Source organism: Phaseolus vulgaris, chromosome 8, assembly GCF_000499845.2.
Source record: "Phaseolus vulgaris cultivar G19833 chromosome 8, P. vulgaris v2.0, whole genome shotgun sequence".
NCBI classification, from domain to species: domain Eukaryota; kingdom Viridiplantae; phylum Streptophyta; class Magnoliopsida; order Fabales; family Fabaceae; genus Phaseolus; species Phaseolus vulgaris.
This window is the reverse complement of record NC_023752.2, coordinates 10,070,093-10,091,582: the sequence shown is the minus strand read 5'-3', so window position 1 is coordinate 10,091,582 and position 21,490 is coordinate 10,070,093. Positions and strand designations below refer to the sequence as shown.

The window sequence follows — 21,490 nt, the reverse complement described above, 5'->3', positions numbered from 1 at the left end:
CATGTACAATAAGTTATTAATGAAAATACTACAAAACTTATTTTAACCATCATTTGAAAATGAAAATGAACGTGTCACACTCTCCATTATACTCATAAGGATATTGTTGGAATTTAAAAAAAATATGAAGGTGGAGAGAAAGAGAAGCCTTACAAAAAAAATTGAATAATTTTTTTATTGGAGTGCGGATATATTAAGAACTCTCTATCATATTAGAAAAATAAGTAATTTTTTATTAAAATCGAACAATTTTAAAATTACATTGAACAAATATCTTTTTTTAATTTTTATTTATTTATTTTTTAATTTTTTTTTTTTACATTGAACAAATATCTCGATTTGTAATATTTTCCTTTCTTACTATTCAACATATTAATGGAAGAAGTTCAAAAGAGCAATGATAATTTGACACTCTTTGTTCCAAATTACACCTCTTTAATTGACAAAAATACCCTTTTACATTTCATAACCTCTATAATGTGGAAGATGTAATTTGGAGCAATGCAAAAAGTGGGTGTCAAATAATATTTGTCCAGTTCAAAAAGCCTATAAATGGACACCCAGGAATACTTAAACAAGGACTGTTTCTTCCTACACCTCCATATCTTCTTCTTCCACCTCCATACACAACATGAAAATACATTTTTATCCTTTTCTTGCCACCCCATAGAGTAACTTTCGGATTATGTAATCCGGAAACGCATTTGAAAAAAGACTTCCGGATTACATAATCCGGAACCTAAAAAGACTTCCGGATTATGTAATCGGAAAGTAATCATGCATCTGAAAAAATTCATCCAGATTATATAATCCAGAAGCTAATTACAATTTTGAAAAATGACTTCCGGATTATGTAATCCAGAATATTACAGAGGGGCATTTTTAAAATACGAAAATCTGTGGAGGTGAGAGAAGAAGGTATGGAGGTGCAGGAAGAAGCGGTCTTAAACAAGTCTCTTACTCCCATACTATTATTATTCTCAAGTTACAAGTGACTTGTATATGTAGACCTTAACTCAATAATCAGACACTACAATCAAAACTCCTTAAATAGTTCATCAATTCAACATAAACTTTACTCCTTTCACAACTCATCTAATAACTCTCCACCATTCAATAGGAACACCCTGATTATTACTTTTTAATTTGATTTAGAAAAATAATTTTTATTGTCAGTCTCAAATTTTTAAGCATGGGTTATATATTTGGCAAACACCTACGCTAAATACCAATTGGTTTTAGATTATATCTCAGAGCCTCTAGCTCATCTTAGTAATAACATATTCCGGCAAGCTCACTTAATTCGATAGACATCATCAACTTATATATTATATGCTTAATATCAATTAGACAAGAATAAAACCTCATTAAATTCTACGAAGTTCAAGTTACTAGCATCCATTATTCAATGATAATCTTCCCAAGTATGGGACCACTGCTCGTGTATGCCATATTTCTGCATGAGAACAGGAAGTTGTTACATTCAACAAAATCTAAAACTTTCATATGATTTTGACATCATAAACCTTATTCGCTCTGAATTTCAAACGTGTTCTGATTGCTTTGTGTGGCACTATGCAGTGAGGGGTTGTGTGAAAGCACACTGGCATTCTTCTCAGTTTCCTTGGTGATCTTTGTGTCCATAAGCTTCCCTTTCAGAAAATTTGAGTACCATTCTGCAGAAAGCTTAGGTTGCCTCCTTAAGTTTGGATCATTCCTATCAATGTAGTATAGACCATAACTTGATTCATATCCAACCAATAACTCGAATGCATCTAAGAAGGACCACACAAAATAACCTTTCACATTTAATCCACTCCTGTCATTGTGTCATAAACAAAGGAATAATATACAAAAGTTAGCTTTCCTGACACAATTGGCCATTATTTTTAAACAATGTGCACACCCTTTTTACTTTCCCACTTGAAAATGAAAATAAAAGGAAAAGTACCTGAGTGCAACAACCAAGCTTCTTATGTATGCATCCAAGTAATTCACCCTCGGCCAGTCGTCTAATGGTGAATTATGAGGTGTTTGTTGGCCTGCAAATCTAAAAATGCTTACCATACAACTACATAATGGGACAGCTGAATATGTTGATAAAAAAACATGGAACTTTTTAATTCCAAAGGAGATATGCAAAGAGCATGTCATGAATTGGAAAATTTCATACCATTTTCGTGTATGTAAATGGGAACATTGCCATATGCATCCCTTAGTGAGTGTAAGATCCCTTGGAGAACTCCTGGAGTAATTGGAACCTAAACCAATCGGCAGGTTAGTGGAAAGTATTGAAGCTACATCCTTAAAAGAATACACAAATACATAGACAAGAATAGCACAATGTTGTTGCTATGTTACCACATTGGTAGATGAATCATTCGTATACATTCCTACAACCAGAAAGAGCATTAATTAGTGGTTTAACTTCCAAAAATTTGGAGGAACATGGATGACATCACAGACTGATTTCATCTACTAACTAAACATGCAATAACAGGAAGTAGTATTACATTTTACAAAGGATTTATTAACCTTTGATGGTGTAAATTATAGTAGTTTAGGGGAAGACTTGAACGGAGAGGTAAGAAATGAAAATGAAATTGTGAATCTGATCTATATGTTAAAATTAATGTTTGAGAAAAAAAAATTGCATACAGAAGAAATTCCATCAGGATGTGTCAAAGTAGCACAGGAAGGTCTTTAAAATATATTAGCAAATATTCAAGATCCAAAAAACCACAAAAATTCTAAGATGAATGGCCAAGCATGACATACTTTCAATTTCCGCTGATATGTCTGCTATGTAGTCTCTATTGTGCACCGGCAGGCTGCTAGGACTGTTCGTGACATAAAATGTGTAGTAAAAGTTTATTCCTAAGAAGTCGATTGAGCCCCTAACCAGATTTGATTCCTTTTGAGTGAAGGAAGGAAGCCTTGAACCAGCATTCTTCTTCATTATATCAGGATAATCTCCAAACGTAAAGGGATTCATAAACCTGCACTTACAAAACGAAGACAAAAGCCCATTGTATCAACTAATGTATAATTGAAAGCTATGCATTTATTTGCATGAGAAAATTATATCGGATTTTCACAAAATTTCATTACTAAATGTGATGTATGGGCTTTAAATCATGATCATTTAAGGAAGAGTAGAAAAGATCATCTACTAGAGAGCATCTAGTAGTATTAAGTTTAGTTAGATCATTTACCATCTACTACCTGTATCAAATGGTGTTTTCTCTTAGCCGTCGTTTTTTATTGTTTCCTTAATTTATATGTAGAGAACATGTAAAAAATGTTTATGCAATATACATAGTGTCGATACGTACTCTATGTATAGAACATTTCACTATAATTAAGTTGTTTTCTTTCATCCTTGTTATTGTGATTGTTGCGAACTAAACAATTGGCACCGCGTGTGAGGAACAAGAGGAAGAAAGAAAAAAAACAAGGTTGGAAGATATGACTACCAAGTTTGACATTGAGAGAGAATGACTTCGAATTATGTAGAATCAAAATTGAAGTTATCTTAATACAAATTGGATGTATTGATGCGACAAGGGACGAGATGAACATGTTAATGTCTTTGTTTCAAAAGGAAAATTCTGACATGATCAACAAAGCCAGAAGCACCATAACTTTGTGTCTAGGAGATACGACACTTAGGGAAGTTGTGAAGCAGAAAACTGTTCAATGTAGATGAAACTTGAGTAATTGTATATAAATTGATAGAAATGCAAAGGAAGCGATTCACTTTTCACCAGAGTAGTGTTGCATATAAAGAAAATCTTTGACACATAGACTCTATTTGAAGCAACAATTGTACTTGTTCAAGATGACAAAAAATCAAGAATGATGATAAAGCAGTTAGCAAATTTTAACAACATACTAAACGATTTGGAGCACATTCAAGTGAAGCTCGAAGATGAAATTAAGACTTTACTTCTTATTTAACGCCTTGCACAAGACATTTGGCATTTTTAAAATGCTTTGTTTCTTCACTTTACAGTTAATTTATTTGAAAGAAATACCATGCACAGATGGTTACTTACCACCCAATGAAGAAGTCTTGGAACCTTTGAGTGGCACTTACATCTTCAGTAGAATTTGTTCGTGGAAGAAGACCAAATGCAAGGAGATTAAACCCAATTAAGCCACGCTGCAAGCCCTGCAATCAAAAGAGATTGTTTTCCGAACTAACTATATGATGATTATCACCTCTAACTCTGTCCAGCTAGACTATGGTTCAAAATGCAAATAGAAGGCCCTTTGAGTGACAATGGAGTGGAACAGTTGTTACATTATTTTTACCTGATATTTCTTCCTATATATCCTAACAGCTGAAGCATGTGCTAACAACATATGATGGGCAGCCAAATATGGCTCAGTTGAGGAATTTCCTCTGGAACAGTTAGCTATAGGGAAAGAGCACCTCTGAGGTGGTATGAGTCCTACATCATAGCCAAATGCTGCTTGCACATTGGCCTCATTTAATGTAGTCCAATACCTAACTCTGTCTCCAAATTCTCTAAAGCACACATCTGCATATGCTGTGAAGTCTTTCCTACAAACATATATATAAATGTGTTAATCACAATAAATACCATTTTTCAATTTCATGCCAGATGTATTTTGCACAATCTCTATCTTGGACAACAATGGAACACAGCTAGAGACTTGAAGTTGGGGAACCATACACAACTCTTCGACTAACCCATCCTCCATATTCATCCTCAAGTGCTTGTGGTAGGTCCAAATGGTTTAATGTAACATGTGCTTCGATTCCTACATTATGAGAAATAAAAAAAAAAAGTAAATGTTCATCAGATAACCTGGAAGAACCCCTCTTAGGTGTTTAATCAAACTTTAAGAGAAAAATCTTGTTTTCCTACTAACCATGGCTTATCAATTCCTTAATAAGGTTGTTGTAATACTGTAGTCCCTTAGGATTCACTAGTCCTCTTCCATCTGGTAATAAATGGTAATAAGATGGTCAGAACAGTTTGATCTTGGCAAGTATATTCAACTGGAGTCAGAAATTCATTTCCCCTAATTTAAGTAAGTGTATCTACACCAATTGCTTTTGACGTTTTATTTTAGAAATTGATTGAAGAATATCCCTGACAAAAGTTTGACGATCTCACCTGGAAAAAGCCTTGACCATGATATGGAAAATCTGTAGGCTTCTAAACCCATGTTGGCCATGAGCTGAACATCTTCCTGCAGAAACTCAAGGTATGCTATTCACTCAGAACAAACTAAGTCTTTTCAGGTGAACAACATGAATATAGAGCAGTGGTGAATATAATTCATGTTGTACATATATGTATGTATTCAACAGTTTCTTTTGGTTCTCTCTAGATATACTCCAGGATCACTGACCTTATATTTATGATATTGGTCACATGCAACATCTCCATCACCAGCATACATATCCCCTGAAAAACATAATTTGTTCGTTAAATTTCTCTGATCAAATAGTAACATTAAACCTTAAAAAAAGACATGATTTCAAAAGAAATGAAGCATTTTATACATGTGAGTGAGAGTAGGGTAATACCATTTCCAGAATGGGAGAAGGTGTCCCATATGCTTGGCTTCCTTCCATCTTCATTTGCTGCACCTTCAACCTATCAAACCACCCCAATTACAAATTCATAACATATGAATACAAAATGAGCAACAGAATGAGAAGACAAGAACAATGAAGTATTATAGTACTATAAGAGGAGAATAGAAGAACCTGATAAGCTGAAGCTGATGCACCAAAGACAAAGTCAGGAGGGAACTCATCTCTGCTCAAGGCATGAGCAGTAGGGTGGACTATGAACAATACTAATTCTATAACTGCAAAAACCTTCAAAATCAAGTCCATACTCTCTATGCTCTTCTTCTTTATGCCCTTTGCAATGTGTTAGTTTGTTGACAACCAAACACACTTCTTATGTTGCTGCTTTCTTCTTTGGATACAGTTAAAATAAGTAGTTAAGGGAAGACTGGTGAGTTAAAATATTTTTGAGAGGGAAGAGATAGAATGAATAATGACAAATGATGAAATGAAAGAATGTCTCTTGTGATAATTTTAAAATTTAGAAGATAAAATAATAAAATAAAATATATTAATAAGGATAAAATTTAAAAAATTGTGTAAAAAAAATAAAATTGTTATGAGTAGAATTCTCATTATATATATATATATTTATAAACTACTCATTTATGATTGTGTGTTCGATTTTATTAGAAATTAAAAAATTATTTATAATGTTAAATGATAATTTGGTGAATTCTCAAAATTGAATTACGGATGTTTGTTCCTTTATTTTTATTTAAAAATTATAACTGAGTATTGTATAATTTTTATTACTGACTATTTTCTTTTTAAAAAATATTTTAATTATAATAACATAAAAAAAGAAATGAGAAATCTCATACACTGTTGCTACTTGCTACTGTATTAAAAAAACCTCTAGATACAAAATGTAACCTTCATATATAATTATTTATTATTTCTAATATAATATTTATATTTCTTCAAATAAATGTTTTGTTCAATCTATTTTAAACACAAGTAAATAGTCTCTATTTGCAGATTTTAAAATTTATATTGTATTTCTAAATGAATCCATGCGTTGCACGGGTCGTAGTAATTCTTATACATAAAATAAGAATATATTTTAGAGTGTCGATTGGCAACTTTTTAAATAAAATATTAATTTGTGTCTCTATTGATTTGATCTTTCAGTATATGATTACTTCAGTTGATTTGTCAAAAAGCAAAGCTAGTTTGACGAATAGACAAATATACTCCGTGTTTTGTTTGTATTGCATGGTGCTATGAAATTATTATTTTCCTTAAAATTTTAAAATATTCAAACGCATTAAAAAAAGTCACATTTTATGAAGAAAAAAAAGTTGTATTTGTATTGATAGAGGGTGTGATGACTTATTCTTTATTTTTATTAGTATTTTAATTTTATTGTTATGTAGAATTTGATATTGTTATTAACAAAATATTTAAACAAAATATTGTTATTAACTAAAGATGTGACCCTTTAGTAGATTGATATTTTTGTAAATGTTTACTATTCGTTGATTATAAATTCTATCATGTATACATTAAAATCATCACTATATATTTATTAATTATTTTCCTAGTAATTGAATAGAAAATTATTAGCATTTTTGTGTTTGATTGAAATGTTTATTAGTAACAAAAATAAATGAGATAAATGAGATAAAAATGTTTAATTCATTATTCATTGTTGATAAAAAAAACAAAAATAAATGAGATAAATAAATAATAAAATTAATAAAGCAAGTTATTTAAAAAAAAGTGAAAGTCTTGAACCAAAAATCTTACTTAATTCACATATTTTATGATTAAAAAAATAAAAGGAAGTTGACAAAAATAAAGAAAATTATACTTCCCTATTTTAAATAACACTCACACAATCTAGTTTAAAAATAAAGTATATCTTCTTCATATATTTAATAAAATGATAACCACATTTCGTTCTAATTTTTAAATGAACATTTATCTTCCCTATATGTTTTCGAATAAATATTTCTAATGTTTTTAATAAAGTGACGTTCTTTGCCTTATTTTATTTAAAAATAACATATATTTACTAGAACTTATATATAAAAACTAAAAGCTAAAGTAATAAACATAAAAGAATTAAATGAATTAATAATAGAAAAATTCTTTTAATTTTCTCAAATGATATTCATACATTGTTGGAAAATTCATTTAAATGAAAGTTTGTATTCAATGAGTAAATAAAACATTACTTATTATATATAAAGATTTTTTTTTTCTGTGTCATATTTATTGAAAGAACTTTTTAATGGGTCTCTCCTCTTTCGAAGTTTTTATCATCTCTTTTCTAAGCTTGATCTCTATATATATGGTCTCATTAATAGAACATTTTTTTTTTTATCTCACTAAATAGGCTAAAAGTTACATTAGATGTTTGGTTTATTATGTCATAGTAATATATTGATAAGATATATACTAGTATACACCGGCATAAGTAAAGAATCAAAATCTCACTTATGTAAGATTGATTAGAAATGGTTTGGGTAAATAATATTGTGTGAGAAACAATTTCTTCCTAGATTAATGAGAGTGTTTAATGTGGTATGATTTTTAGTCCAGAAAAAATTATTCCCTCCTTCTTATGTTGTTGCTTTTATAGATGATTTTGTCTTGAATAAAATTTGGAATTGTCCAAAATTTCCAAGTAACAGTAAAAACAAATTAAATTTCAGATATAAGTTGTGAATCTTGTTAGAATCTCGGTAGCTCCACGAATATAGCTGAGATTGAAGGAGTTCATCCAGAAACTAATTCTTACTAACCACATGGTCATCTAGGACCGATTCACTTAACTCACCACTTGGTCGTCTAGGGATCGATTCTCTTAATTCGCTCATCTTTTGGATATAATGCTCACAAAGTGATGATGACGTCTCAAATTATGTGTAATAATTGATCGCTAGAAACTTAGATGTCACACAATCTTCAACTTCGAATTGAGTAGGCGAAGATGCTTATCTAACAAAGTTTATGAAAAACAAATCATATACATTAAAAATAGTAATTACAACTTTACTTATTTAAATTTCAAGCTCAACTATACCATGTTAAAGGTTGAGAAATTATAGTTTTCTAAGAGTAATCTATGTGGTTAACATAAAATTATTTAGAAAGTATGATAATTTGTAAAATATTTTTATTTATTTGTCAATATTAAAAACTTTGAGTGAATGTATTTTATAGTTATTTTTTATGAAGAAAAAAAGTTGTATTTTTTATGAAATATTTTTTCTTTGTTCAAATCTTGTAAAGACATTAGTAAAAAATTCAATCAAAAAATAATTTTATTAAAAAAAAACACATTAATGATAACTAATGAGAAAATAATGAATATGATTAATGATTTTAAGAAAACCAATTAAATTTGTATATTTTCACAGATTTGTATAATTTTATTTAAAGAAACAAATATTAGAAAATATAAAGAATAATGTTCTTCCTTTAAATAGAATAACTGGATTTAAGAAGACATAATCTATCCTCTATATCAAAACATTATATTATTGTAGTTTGGCAGATAAAAGGATGTAATCTAAGAAAATGTTCTGCCTCTAATTTGCAAGTCCCACATTGAGCAAAATATAAATAAGTCAAATCTTTATAAGCATCTGACAAAAATGTCAGCTCGCCGAGTTGGGTAACGCCAACTTGTGACTCATGTGAGGGCAATATGGTGGTGGGATAGAACTATGGCTTCATTTGGTTGGGCTTTGATTGCAAAATGCAGGCCTGCCCACTCCAAGTTGAGAGTTGAACCATGGGACCTAAGCGAAGGCTTGGGTTTCTTGGTTCCTAAAATGGAGGGCACAGCGTGAGGCTGGATTCACAGAGCAGCGAAAACTTCCCTCTCCCGACAGTGGAGGGATAACAGGCTGCTGCAATCTCTGCCCTGTATGCCTAATGAGCCTGGTTTCCTTAGACCATCACTTTTTTTTTAATTTTTTTATGAACTCATCACAGTAGTGGTCTTCAATTCATAAGGTTAGTTGCGTGTATGCATTCTTTATTGATCTTCCATTTATACTTTTGTGCCTTGTTCTGTGTATGTGGTAATTTCTGAGTAAGAAATTTTCAATTCCAAATCCCTTTTCCTGACAGTGCATGCAGGGAAATTTAGTTTTGGGACACCCCCTCATAGCTTGTTGTTGCCATATAATGAAAGGGAAGTAGCATTTTTGAATATTCCGTTCTTCAGTATTTCACCTTCAAAATTATTATATGAAAGATTTAGATGCTTGAGCTCAGTGAACTCCCCAAGAAACTCAGGAATCTTACCAGACAAGTTATTTCGTGAAAGATCTATGTCAACTGAACCTCTCAAATTCTTTAAAGTTTGGGGGATGTTTCCATCAAAAGAATTTCCCTCCAAATGCAACTTTTCCAAGCTAATGCAACTGCCAAGAGAAGATGGAATGACTCCAGAAAAGTTGTTCTCAGACACTGAGTTTGTTGCTATAAAGGCTGAGTACCAATAAATTTTGGCAGTTTCCAAGACTATAAGGGTTCTTCCCTCAAAGTTGTTCTCCTCTAGAAAGAGTTTTATTAATACAGACAAATTTCCAAAGGAGGATGGGATTCTACCTGAAAATTTGTTGACATTCAGATACAATTCTCTCAGATTTTTCAGCCTACCCAATGCATCAGGAAGACTACCAGTTAGACGGTTTCCTTCCAAAGCTATGAGGGCCAGGTTATCAAGATTGCCAATTCCAACAGGTATGTTTCCATGTATTCCATTGGAATTAAGGGCAAATGTGTTCATTTGGCTTGAGAAATTAGCAATTGCCTTAGGCAATACTCCACCAAAATTATTTACTCCTAGACGTAAAACTTGTAGAACAGTGAGCTAACATCATCTGTTTTCCCAGTTCCCAGTCTGCTGTGTTCAAAGCTAAGTCTAGTTAACCTGTTCAAGACCCCTAAGTTCGTTGGCAGTGCTCCAGTGAGACCATTCAAGGAGAAATCAAGAATCTCTAGTTTTGAAGCATTTAACAATGATGCAGGGACAAATCCTGTGAGATTGTTGGCCGCACCAACAAATACTTGAATGTAGGAAGAGTAATTCCAACATCATCTGGTAAGTTCCCATGAAGATGGTTTTGAGTAAAAGTGAAATAGTATAATGAAGATTTGTTGTAGATTGAAGAAGGAACTGAGCCAGACAAGTAATTCCCATATAGCACCAGATATGTCAAGCTTGATAAAAGGTCTATCTCGTGTGGTATGCTTCCAATGAAGTTGTTTAACCCAAAGCTAATTTGAGACAAAGAAGAAAGGTTTCTAATCCAAGTTGGGATTGTTCTTGTAAGATTGTTAGCTCCTGCAGCTAGTACTTTCAGTTTTATGCAGTGACTGAGATTACTTGGAATACTCCCACCAAAGTTATTATAGCTGAAGTTTGGATGTTGCAGGTAGAGTAAACGACCCACCTCATGAGGAAATTCACCATGGAAGCTATTGTTTAACAAGCTTAGTCTGTTGAGGAATGTGAGGTTTTCTATGAATGGTGTAAGAGTGCCTCCTAGTCTCAGTTGCTCAAGGCTAAGGTCCATGATCCTTCCATTGGAGATGTTGCATGTGATTCCTTTCCAACTGCATTGACGGACGGAGTCATTCCAACTTCCAAGAGCTCAAAATTTTGAATGGATCTTCTACTATCCTACTCTTGAAGTCAACTTCCAAGAGCTCAAAATTTTGAATGGATCTTCTACTATCCTACTCTTGAAGTCAAGTAAGGATTGCAAATCAGTTTCATTTCCTGCAGGAGTTGCTGCAAATCAGTTTCATTTCCTGCAGGAATTGTTTCAAGAAAATATTATATATTAATTATGGAATTATTTGCTACAACTTTTTTTTATAACATGATATTTTTTTCTTGAAATGTAATTAATACAAATTATAGTTAGTAAAACTTAAGTATTCCAATCTATTACTGTAAAAACTTACGAAATTTATTTTAATTTTCTATATTTATAATTAATTATTTTGAATATATTTATTATAAAAATAAAAAATAAATAAATAATATTTATGTAATTTTTTAGAACCATATATAATATATAAATTAAATCAATTTATAATATATAATTTATAATATATAAGTGAAGATAATTCTCTTTAAATTTGTGAGAAAGTTAGACTTTAATAATTTTAACTATAAAATCAAATTATTTAATTTTAATATGAGTTGAATTGAATTTCATATGTTAGTGTAATTCAATTTTAACATTATATTATTATTGATTTGTTCTCTAAATTTTAATTTTTATGTATATTTTTTTAATGTTTGTAGTGTTTGAAGAATAGCTAGTATTGTTGTGGAACCTTGATGGACCATGGACTCTCTGCAGATCAAATTTAGTTTCAACAATCTGTGAAAACTCATTTTATGAAGCTGTCTTCTGCTATCATTTCTAGCCATAGATCTTTTCTTCTTTTCACAACAAAATTTAATTAAACTAGTTTAATAAATATATAATTAACTTATTCATAATTTAGTCACATTTACTTTGTATATTTACTTAGATTATATATATATATAAATACTTTATTGTTATAACTTTTAGACGTATAAAATGATTATTTAAATAACTTAATTTATAATAATAACTAAATAAGAAATTTAAAACTATACATTTAACTAAAAATATAATATAATTTTAAATAATATTTTTTTATCTATTATTATAATTAAAATATAATATACCACTTACTATATACTTTATTTAAAACATGGATGGTAGTTAACCATTTTGAATTATTTTGCAATGTCATATTAACGTAAGTAAATTTAAAGGAAAAAAAAAATTTACGAAATTTCTTAATAATTAGGAAGATTTTTTTTTATATTTGTGATTAGCTTTCAATTGTATAGTTCAAAAGTCTTTTCTGGATATGAGATTAACTTTCAAATTATGTAATCTTGAATATATCTAATCACAAGCAACTCTCAAATTTAGAAAAGATTTCTCAATTATGTCATCCAAAATACCATTTTCTATAATATCTTTCGAATTACATAATTCGGAAACTATTTCTGGATCTGAGATTAGCTTCTCAATTATGTAATCTGAAATATATATATATTTTTTTAAATTGCTTCTAGATTTTATAAAATTGGAGAACATTTTCATATCCAAAGATATCTTATGGATTCAAAAATGTCTTCTAGATAATGTAATTTGGAATGTTTTTAAAAAATGAAAAAAAATGAAAGACATTCAAATCAGTGACAAACCAATGTAAGAAAAGAATGAAGGTTCTTGGGGTGAGATAAAATGGAAGAAGAAAGAAGGTGTGTGAGATTTTAAAAGTTAATTTATTTTTTTATTGAAGAACAAAAAAGTGTTTTTACATTTAGTATGCCGCAAAAATGTATGGAGGTGCACGAAGAAGCAGCCGAAATATCGGTTAAATAATGAAAGTGTTGGGAGTGAGAATATTAACATGAGGAGTTCAGGTAGGGTCCAACGTGAATATAATTAGTACATGTGTACTGGACAGAGTGCTCGGGTGCTCGGACCTCGATGCACGGACGTGGGTAGGTCAACTCGGTTTTTGGGTCCAAAGGGTAGGTGATGAAGACCAAGTAGAGGAGGTGCCTGAGGCCCAAGCCCAAGAAGCCCAAGCCCAAGAAGCCCAAGCTCAAGTGAGGGCCCAAGCCCAAAGAGCTCAACATCCTTCATGCCTCAAAGGATTACTAGAAGCAAAGTCAAGGCTTTGGGAGATGAGCATCAATGGATGTCTCTTTTTGTAATTTCTTTTGAGTAGTTTTTAGAAGAACATAAAAGGAAGGTGTAGATATAGATATAAGGGGTGTCAATGTACAAAGATAAGTCACACCTTCCATGTGACATAAAAAGAAGGTGTAGGTGTAGATTTAGGAGGTACCAAAGAAAGAAACCAAGTCACACTTTCCTTGTGACTAGGAAAAGGTGCCGAATTCAAACACTTAGTATTTTGAATTTTCCCTCTTCAAATTCATCCCTCTCACACTATAAATAGAGGTGTCATGCTCATGTAAAATTACATTGAATTTTAAGTAAAGTTACTATACACAAATTGTGTGTGAGTTGTGAGAATTGTTTCTCTAATCTTGTCTCATCTTGTGAGTGTTTGGGAAGCTCTCAAGTGGCGGCACTCTTGCACTTATGTTGGATCAATCACCTTCCAAGTGGCGTGTTCTTCCCTCCCATGGCTTCAACCACATAAGTCCTTCTTGCTTCATCTTCCATTTCCATTTTCGCACCTTAATCTTCAATTCTATTCGGTTAATTGTGTTTGTTCTTCATTTCTTTTCGGTAGTTTGTGTTCTTTGTTCAATTCAATCGGTTCATTTGTTTTGTGTTGAGTTTTTAATCGGTTCATTATCTTGTTCTTATCTTCTTTAAGTTTTTGCACCATTACCTTGTTCTTGTCTTCTTTAAGTTTTCGCACCATTACCATGTTCTTTTGTTGTTCTTGTGTTTTTACTTTTCAATTGTTGTGTAAGGAGATGACACTCATGTTCATGACTTTGGTTCATCATTTGGAAGACATTGAACTCCATTGATGTTTCCTTAAGCCTCCTTGTTGTGCCGCATCTTGTCTTAAGCATTCACCATCTATAATTGTGTTTTTACCTTTGGTCTTTGGAAATGAACCTTCACATCTACTTAACACTTGTTAAGTTAATGTCCAGTGGGAATTTTTCTTAGACTCTCCACCTAAATTGCTTAAAGAATTTGATCCTAATTCTAAGAAAGTGTCACCAAATTAATGAATCTAAAATCAACACACATCAGTAGGTCATGAGTTTGGCCCAGTTATATTGGTAAACCTGTTAGAGAATAACTAAAATAATATTCTTGTTATATATTAATATAAGGATATTAGTAGAATATTTCGTAACCTAAAAGATAAGTGTGAGTGGTTGTTAAGTTACGTAAATACATGCATACAGTTGTTGGTTGAAAAGATATAGTTGTTAAATAAGAGAAGCACTGCGTAAACAAAATATTTTCCTACTGTTAGCACATGAAGATAAGTGGTGCCCCGTTAGCAGGTGGTTTTTCTGTTATTATTTTATGCTTTCAGTAGAGATAAGATTCTCATGAGAGAAAGCTGTTACAAAAGTAGTTATAAAAGGGGCATGAGACCCTAGGTAAAGGTACATTGTTTCTTAATACTAGATTGAAACTGAATACTTCTCTTGTTTTGTATGCTCTCACTGACTTGATCATCAGAGTGTGATCAATAGGTAAAGCCCCCTCTATTTCAACGGAGCCACGTTCCAGTGCAACGAGAAGACGTAGAATAGATTCTAGAGGAGACAAATCAGAAATGGAGCTTCTCACCAGAGTAAACCGGTGAGAAAGTCAACCAACAAGAACATTTGGCGCCCATCGTGGGGCCCGATAAAACCTGATCCCACCCACATTCATGTTTAAAGCTTTCAAACGTGATGAGGAACACTAGATAGTGACCTTTTGGATCCGAAGGAAGTGAAGCCCCCACTTTACAGCAACTCATGGAGACCATGAGGTCTCTCCAGGAAGTCAATGAACAGTACAGGCAGGAGAAGGAATGGATTCAACAAGAAGCTAAAGCCGAGCAGGAGAAACTGCAGGCAGAGACCCGAGCTGAGCAAATGCTTCTGCAGGATCAATTGATGGCAGAGATAGAGGCTTCCCGAACAGCCAATGAGGAATTGTGCAAAACCAAAGAGGACTTACGCAAGACTCTACAACAGCGTGATTGACGAGGGTTGAATTTTCCCTTGAGGGATCGTCCCAAGTCATTTTTGCAAGCGATCATGAATGAGCCTATGCCACGACTCTACATTATGCCTAAGATTGTTTTTATAGGGGTGGAAGACCGTGAAAATCATCTCGCGAAATTCAATGCCCAGATGATTGTTTCTGGAGGAACGGACGTTGTTCAGTGCAATATGTTTATGAGCACGTTCACAAGTACAACCTTGCAGTGGTTCAATGTGTTGAACATGGGAGCTTTGATGTTTCAAATCCACATGAAACTTGAAGTTGTGCTGCTTTCTGAGTTTGGGTTTAGATTAGGATGTTTAGAATCTTTGTTTAAGATAAGTTCTTAAGCCTATGCAAAGCTTGATCAAAACTGTTTTAAGAAACCAAGTGTTCTTCTAAGCAAAGGGAAAACAACTGGTTGCATTGTCGAAATAATCGGTTATTGGTCACTTAGCTGACTGGATGTTTTGAAACTGCTTTTTGAATCAGTTGTGCAACTGCTTGACTCATTCAACTGGTTAAATTGTGGTTTCAACCAGTTAAATGTGTGTTTTCATAACAGTTTTTTGAAAACTTGTTTTAACTGATTTGGCTGTTCAAAACTGCCTACAACGGCTGCTTTTCAAAGGCTATAAATAAAGCTTTCGTTCAAATCAATTTACATACAACAAATACAACAAGTATTAATTCAGATTTGAGAAAGAGATTTGGTTTTGAAAGTGTTTTCAAAAAGAGCAAGATTGCTTTTAAGCTTTGCTGTGGTGACAAGTGTTGATCATAGGATCTCTGGTTCTGTAAATCCAGGTGTTTTCTATCCTTGCTTAGTGTCTTGTAATTGTACTTTGTTTACATACTGTTTGTTGTTGAAATCTTGTAAAGACAAAGGTTGTTCTGTCTTGAGGTGTTAAGTGTTACAAAGGGGGTGAGTAGGCTTTGTGGGATTCCAAGTCACCTCTTTGTGGTGTGTGTTGTAATCTGTGGTAATTGTTAGTGGAAACTCAGAGGATTGTCTGAGAACTAGATGTAGCTCAGGGATTGAGTGAACCAGTGTAAAACCATTGTGTAAATCTTTCTTTCTTTCAAACTTTCTAATTGTTTGATCATTATGCTGCTATAAACAACCGTAAAATTCTGACATCTGATTCTTTTGGATTGTTTGATTGCCTTCCTTAAGTGCTTATATGAGTTGTTTGTTAAAGATTCATTTTAAACCAAGTATTTGTGAAACTCTTTTATAAAAAATTCACCCCCTCTTGTTTAAGCCATAATTTCTTACATAGTGGGTTTCCCGATGGCGACATCACCTCTTTTGAACATTTCACCAGACTGTTTAGAGAACAGTTCTCTGTTAACCAGGTCAAGCCTCCAGTATTGTATGACCTTTTCAATGTGAGGCAGAAGGAGGGGGAGTCATTGAAGGATTACCTAAGTCGATTTTGGGCACTTATGGTAAGACTCCAGACCCAGGATGAAGTTGTAATGGTCACCGCTTTCAAACAAGGGATCGCGACAGGACCATTCAATGATTCGTTGATCAGGAATCCGGCTAAGACATTCTCTGAGGTGCGAAAACAGGATGTTGCCCACATCAATACGAAGGAGGTTGTGGCCACAAAGTGTGACAGCTCGTTTTCAAGGCAGCCAAAGCCAAAGGGGAGTAGCCAAGCTCGACCTTTGAGGGTTAACGAGACCTCAGCGGGGAAGAGAACGAAGTCGAGGTACGTACCATACCCAGCCAGGAGAAAAGTGCCCAAGGCGATGGCCAGAGGGGATTATCATTTAAACCCAAGTTTCGAGTATCCTGTAAGGAATTGCTAGGCGTGCCAAGAGTTGTGGAAAAGCTGAAGTTTCCTCAGAAGACTGATAAGAATCTGGGACCACGAAAGGAGGTCTGGTGAGAATTCCACAAAGGATTTGGGCACGACGTGAAGTAGTGTATAAGTCTGGGTCACCAAGTGGCGAATTTGTTGAAGGAAGGATTCTTGAAGGAATACCTTGAGGCCGATCAAGAAGAGTCGAAGGGAGAGGTTGCTCTCAGGGACCAAGCACACAAGATATCGGTTCATGGAGAGTTGAACACCATATCGGGAGAATTTTCTAGAGGAGGGAGCTCTTCTTCTAAGCGTAGGCAGTACGCGCGAGCAATAATGTCCTTGGAGGCGAGGAGGCCCGACCACCCACTAGAGTCGGCTCTCTGCTTCACGAGCTTTACTTGGAGGACGTGGTTCCTCACAAGGATGATCCAGTGATGATTTTTGTTGACACTGTGGGAAGGAAGGTACACAGAGTTCTCATTGACCAGGGGAGCTCAGTTGACGTGATGTTCTGGTCAACATTCAACAGTTTACAGTTATCTCCCGACCAACTAAGGTCGTACAATGGGTGCTTGATTGTCTTTGCGGGAGATTAGGTGGAGGTACGGGGGTACATCGAGTTGATAACGACTTTTTCTGATGGCACCTCATCTCAGACGATTTTTGTAATGTACATTGTTGTTAATGCTTATTCAGTCTATAACTTGCTTTTGGAGAGACCTTCTTTGAACAGGTTGGGTGCGGTAGCCTCCACGAAGCACATGAAAATGAAGTTGCCTTCTTTTGAAGGAGGAGTAATTACCATCAGGTCTGATCAGAAGATGGCGCAAAAATGCTAAAAGAGTAGCCTGAAGAGCAAAAGGGTGTTGGTTGGCAAATGTGGTGTTGGTGCAGAAGGCCAACGGAAAGTGGAGGACGTGTGTCGACTTTACTGATCTGAACAAGTCCTTTCCCAAGGTTTCTTGAATTTTTGCTAACTGAGAGGGGTATAGAGGCGAACCCCGACAAATGCGTTGAGATTATAGGGATGAGAATTCTTGTCAATGTGAAAGAGGTTCAGCAGTTAACTGGACGTATTGTTGCCTTGTTAATAAGTGCCTAATTTCAGTAATATTTCATATTAAAATATAGGCGCTTATGAGGATTTATTGCTAATTTACATATAAAATAATCTTTAATTTATGAATTTATACCTTTTTACATTTTTTATGAGCTTTATTTGAATAAGAGCATTTTATTCCCAAATTTTGTGTTAATTGCAAATTTCTAGGGAGGATTGAAGATTTGAAGTAAAGTGGAATAATTTGAGCTAAAAAGAGAAAGCTGGAAGGTCCCAAAATGGAAAAAGATGCAAAGAAAGATTGGGCCCTTTTTATGTTTTATCGTTTAGCCCATTAGTGCGACACATGAAGCAACCTAACCCTAGAAAACTAGGATAAATAGAGGGTTAGAGGCTCAATCCTAGTGTGCCAGATTGAGAGGAAGACACCATAGAGTGAATTGTAACCCAATTGGGAGAATGGAAGGTGCTAGAAGTATGCGTGACTAATTCTACCCTTTGGGATTGGGAGTAATATGTTCAAACTCTTATGTATTGAGGTGATATTTTATATATTAATATTCAGTTCTTGATTGATTATTGGTATTGTTGTTTTACTTTTAACTTTCCGTGACAAATTGAGAATCTTAAATCTGACTGAGAGGTATTTTTAGGGTTCATACCTAAACATCAATACTTAGCATATTTGAGTGTTAGAGATAGACTTGAAATGTTAATTGCCATTAACGTCTGATTGAGATTTCTAAGTTGTTTTTATAAGTATGCGAGAGATCGATATTTAGGAAACATTCTTAAGAATTTTATATGCGAGAGATCGATATAAATGAATTTTCTACGGGCATCAATTTCAATCAAAGAACTTAATATTAACATGTTAATCAAAATATGTGAGAGTGAGAGAGATGAAACCTAAACCCTAGTTTTCCAATTGAAGCAACTAATTCTTTGTTTGTTTTCTTATTGATCAGTGTCAACATAATCACTTCAAACTCTTTTTATTGTTATATTTAGCGAATATTGTACTCGATAATTCACTGTTTCTTGTGGGATCGATATTCGTCCTTAGGGACAATTATTACTTTTGACAAACGCGGTGCACTTGCCGTAAAAAGTCATCACCTGTCTCGATTCTTATCCTCTAGTGGAGATAAAGGGTATCCATATTTTTAGTGCCTCAAGAAGAACAACTATTTTGCATGGACTGGTGAGTGTGAAGAAGCCTTCATCAAGTTAAAAGAGTACTTGGCCAGTTCCCCTGTTCTTTGTAAGTCGCTTCCAGGTACACCCATTCTCCTTTATTTTGCAGTCATAGATTGATCAATCAGCTCAGTCATTGTGCAAGATCAAGATAAGGTCCAGAAATTGGTCTACTTTGTAAGTAAGGTACTGCAGGGACCAGAAATGCGATACCAAGCCATTGAGAAGGCTGCTTTGGCGGTATTCACAGTTTGGCATATCTGCCACTATTTCCAAAGCTTCACTGTGATTGTGATGACTGATCTGCCCATTCGCAAGGTCCTCCAGAAGCCCGACATAGCAGGTCGAATGGTCCGATGGGTAGTTGAGTTGTTTGAGTTTGATGTGCAGTATGAACCCCGGGGACTGATTAAGGGCCAGGTGTATGCTGATTTCATGGTAAAGTTGTCACCTGAAGGTCCCCAGCCCGATCTTAATGATTTCCAGTGGGTCCTTTCGGTGGATGTATCCTCTAATCAACATGGGAGTGGATCTGGGGCCATCCTAGAAGGGCCAAATGGGTTGTTAATCAAGCAACCTTTGAGGTTCGCTTTCAAAGCTAGCAACAACAAAGTTGAGTATGATGCCTTGATAGTCAAGATGTTGCTAGCCAAAGAGTTGGGTGCTCAGAGTTTGTTGGTGAAGAGTGACTCATTACTTGTTACTGGGCAAGTCATGGGTGAAAACAACTTTCTCTACGTTCGAGTTAGTCGATGTCCCTAGAGAAAAAAACTCCCGAGTAGACTTGTTGTCCAAACTAGCAAGCTCGGGGAAGGGAGATCGACAGAGGTTAGTCATTCAGGAGACCTTGAAGTCGCTTAGGATTGCAGAAGGGGAGCCAGCCAAGGTCAACCGCGTGGAGGTATTGGGGTAAGCTCGGAACAAGGAAGAGGGCACTGATTGTTGACTCAGGAGACCTTGAAAGTTCCCAGGGTGACCACCTATAGGTGGTTGGGAGGTGAGTCTCTAGAGGTGTTGCAGGTCGGCACCTTAGAGGCTTTGATAACTCCCCAACAGTTTTACTTAGCTGATGGTTTTCTTCATGCAGAACCTACGGAGGCTAAGACGGTTAAGAGGAATGTGAAGAAGTATACCCTCATAGATGGCAAGTTGTTTTGTCATGGTTATACCCATGCAATCCTCACAGGTGTAAGTGGGGATCAGTGTACTCGCATCATGGAGGAGCTCCATGAAGGCATTTGTAGAAGCCATGACGGAGGAAGAGCTCTCTCGTTGAAGGTCATCCGAGTTGGGTACTATTGGCCGACTATGAAGGAGGATTGCATGAAATATGCACAACGATGTGAGCACTGTCGGAAGCATGTTGATTGGCATCACGCACCAGTCGAGGAGTTGCGGTCAATTTATAACCCATGGCCTTTCCATATCTGGGGAATAAAGATCTTAGGTCCTTTCCCTTTGGCAATACATCAGATGAAGTATCTCACAGTGGCCATTGAATACTTCACGAAGTGGATCGAAGTCGAGCCAGTCGCACAAATAACTGCTCACAAGGTGCAACATTTTGTGTGGAAAAACATTGTATGCCGTTTTGGGATCCCTAGACACTTGGTGTCCGACAACAGAACCCAGTTTGCAAGTAAAAAGTTGCACAAGCTATGTTCAGAGCTCGACATAAAATAGATATTTAGCTCTGTAGAACACCCTCACACGAATGACCAGGTTGAGTATGCCTATAGAGTCTTGCTTAGAGGGTTGAAGAGGAGACTAGAAAAGGCTAAAGCAACTTGGTTAGAAGAAGTTCCCCGAATTTTGTGGACTTATCACACCACTCCTCAGTCAATAACTAAGGAGACGCCCTCTAGTTTGGTATATGGGTCAGACGTCGTGATATCGATAGAGATCTAAGAGAGCTCTCCTCGGTTCCAGAACTTCGTTATTGAATAGTCTAATGAAGGAAGGAATGTGAACCTAGATCTGCTAGATGAAGTGCGCAAACAAGCTCACATTAGTTCTGAGGCTTTAAAGAGAAGGGTGGGATTGAGGCAAAAAAAAAACAGGGTTTTTTAAC

General features: G+C 34.6%; 2 protein-coding genes and 1 pseudogene across 2 annotated transcripts; 1 reads left to right on the top strand and 2 right to left on the bottom strand.

Annotated features, from left to right (window-relative positions):
• Nucleotides 1-1,346: 1,346 nt before the first annotated feature.
• LOC137825502 (beta-glucosidase 11-like) lies at nt 1,347-6,059 on the bottom strand. The gene is made up of 13 exons (XM_068631183.1): nt 5,750-6,059; nt 5,567-5,636; nt 5,389-5,444; nt 5,151-5,226; nt 4,903-4,974; nt 4,704-4,791; nt 4,318-4,570; nt 4,059-4,174; nt 2,779-2,999; nt 2,362-2,393; nt 2,174-2,261; nt 1,952-2,042; nt 1,347-1,819 (listed from the first exon to the last, which is right to left on the bottom strand). The coding sequence occupies exons 1-13, from the start codon at nt 5,879-5,881 to the stop codon at nt 1,528-1,530; spliced, it is 1,587 nt and encodes a 528-aa protein (XP_068487284.1). The 5' UTR covers nt 5,882-6,059; the 3' UTR covers nt 1,347-1,527.
• Nucleotides 6,060-9,623: 3,564 nt separating this feature from the next.
• On the bottom strand, nt 9,624-13,845 carry LOC137824544 (putative receptor-like protein kinase At3g47110; annotated as a pseudogene).
• A 5,778-nt stretch (nt 13,846-19,623) lies between these two features.
• On the top strand, nt 19,624-21,102 carry LOC137824543 (uncharacterized). Its single transcript, XM_068630207.1, has 2 exons — nt 19,624-20,137; nt 20,507-21,102. Exons 1-2 carry the CDS (start codon nt 19,624-19,626, stop codon nt 21,100-21,102), a joined length of 1,110 nt encoding a protein of 369 aa, XP_068486308.1.
• Nucleotides 21,103-21,490: the final 388 nt, after the last annotated feature.

Coding starts and splice junctions, on each gene's coding strand:
- LOC137825502 (XM_068631183.1), bottom strand. CDS start 5,881: ATGGACTTGATTTTGAAGGTTTTTGCAGTTATAGAATTAGTATTGTTC. Junction 4,792..4,902: donor TAAGGAATTGATAAGCCATG/GTTAGTAGGAAA, acceptor CTCATAATGTAG/GAATCGAAGCACATGTTACA. Junction 4,571..4,703: donor TGGGTTAGTCGAAGAGTTGT/GTATGGTTCCCC, acceptor ATATGTTTGTAG/GAAAGACTTCACAGCATATG.
- LOC137824543 (XM_068630207.1), top strand. CDS start 19,624: ATGCGATACCAAGCCATTGAGAAGGCTGCTTTGGCGGTATTCACAGTT. Junction 20,138..20,506: donor TGTTACTGGGCAAGTCATGG/GTGAAAACAACT, acceptor TTCTTCATGCAG/AACCTACGGAGGCTAAGACG.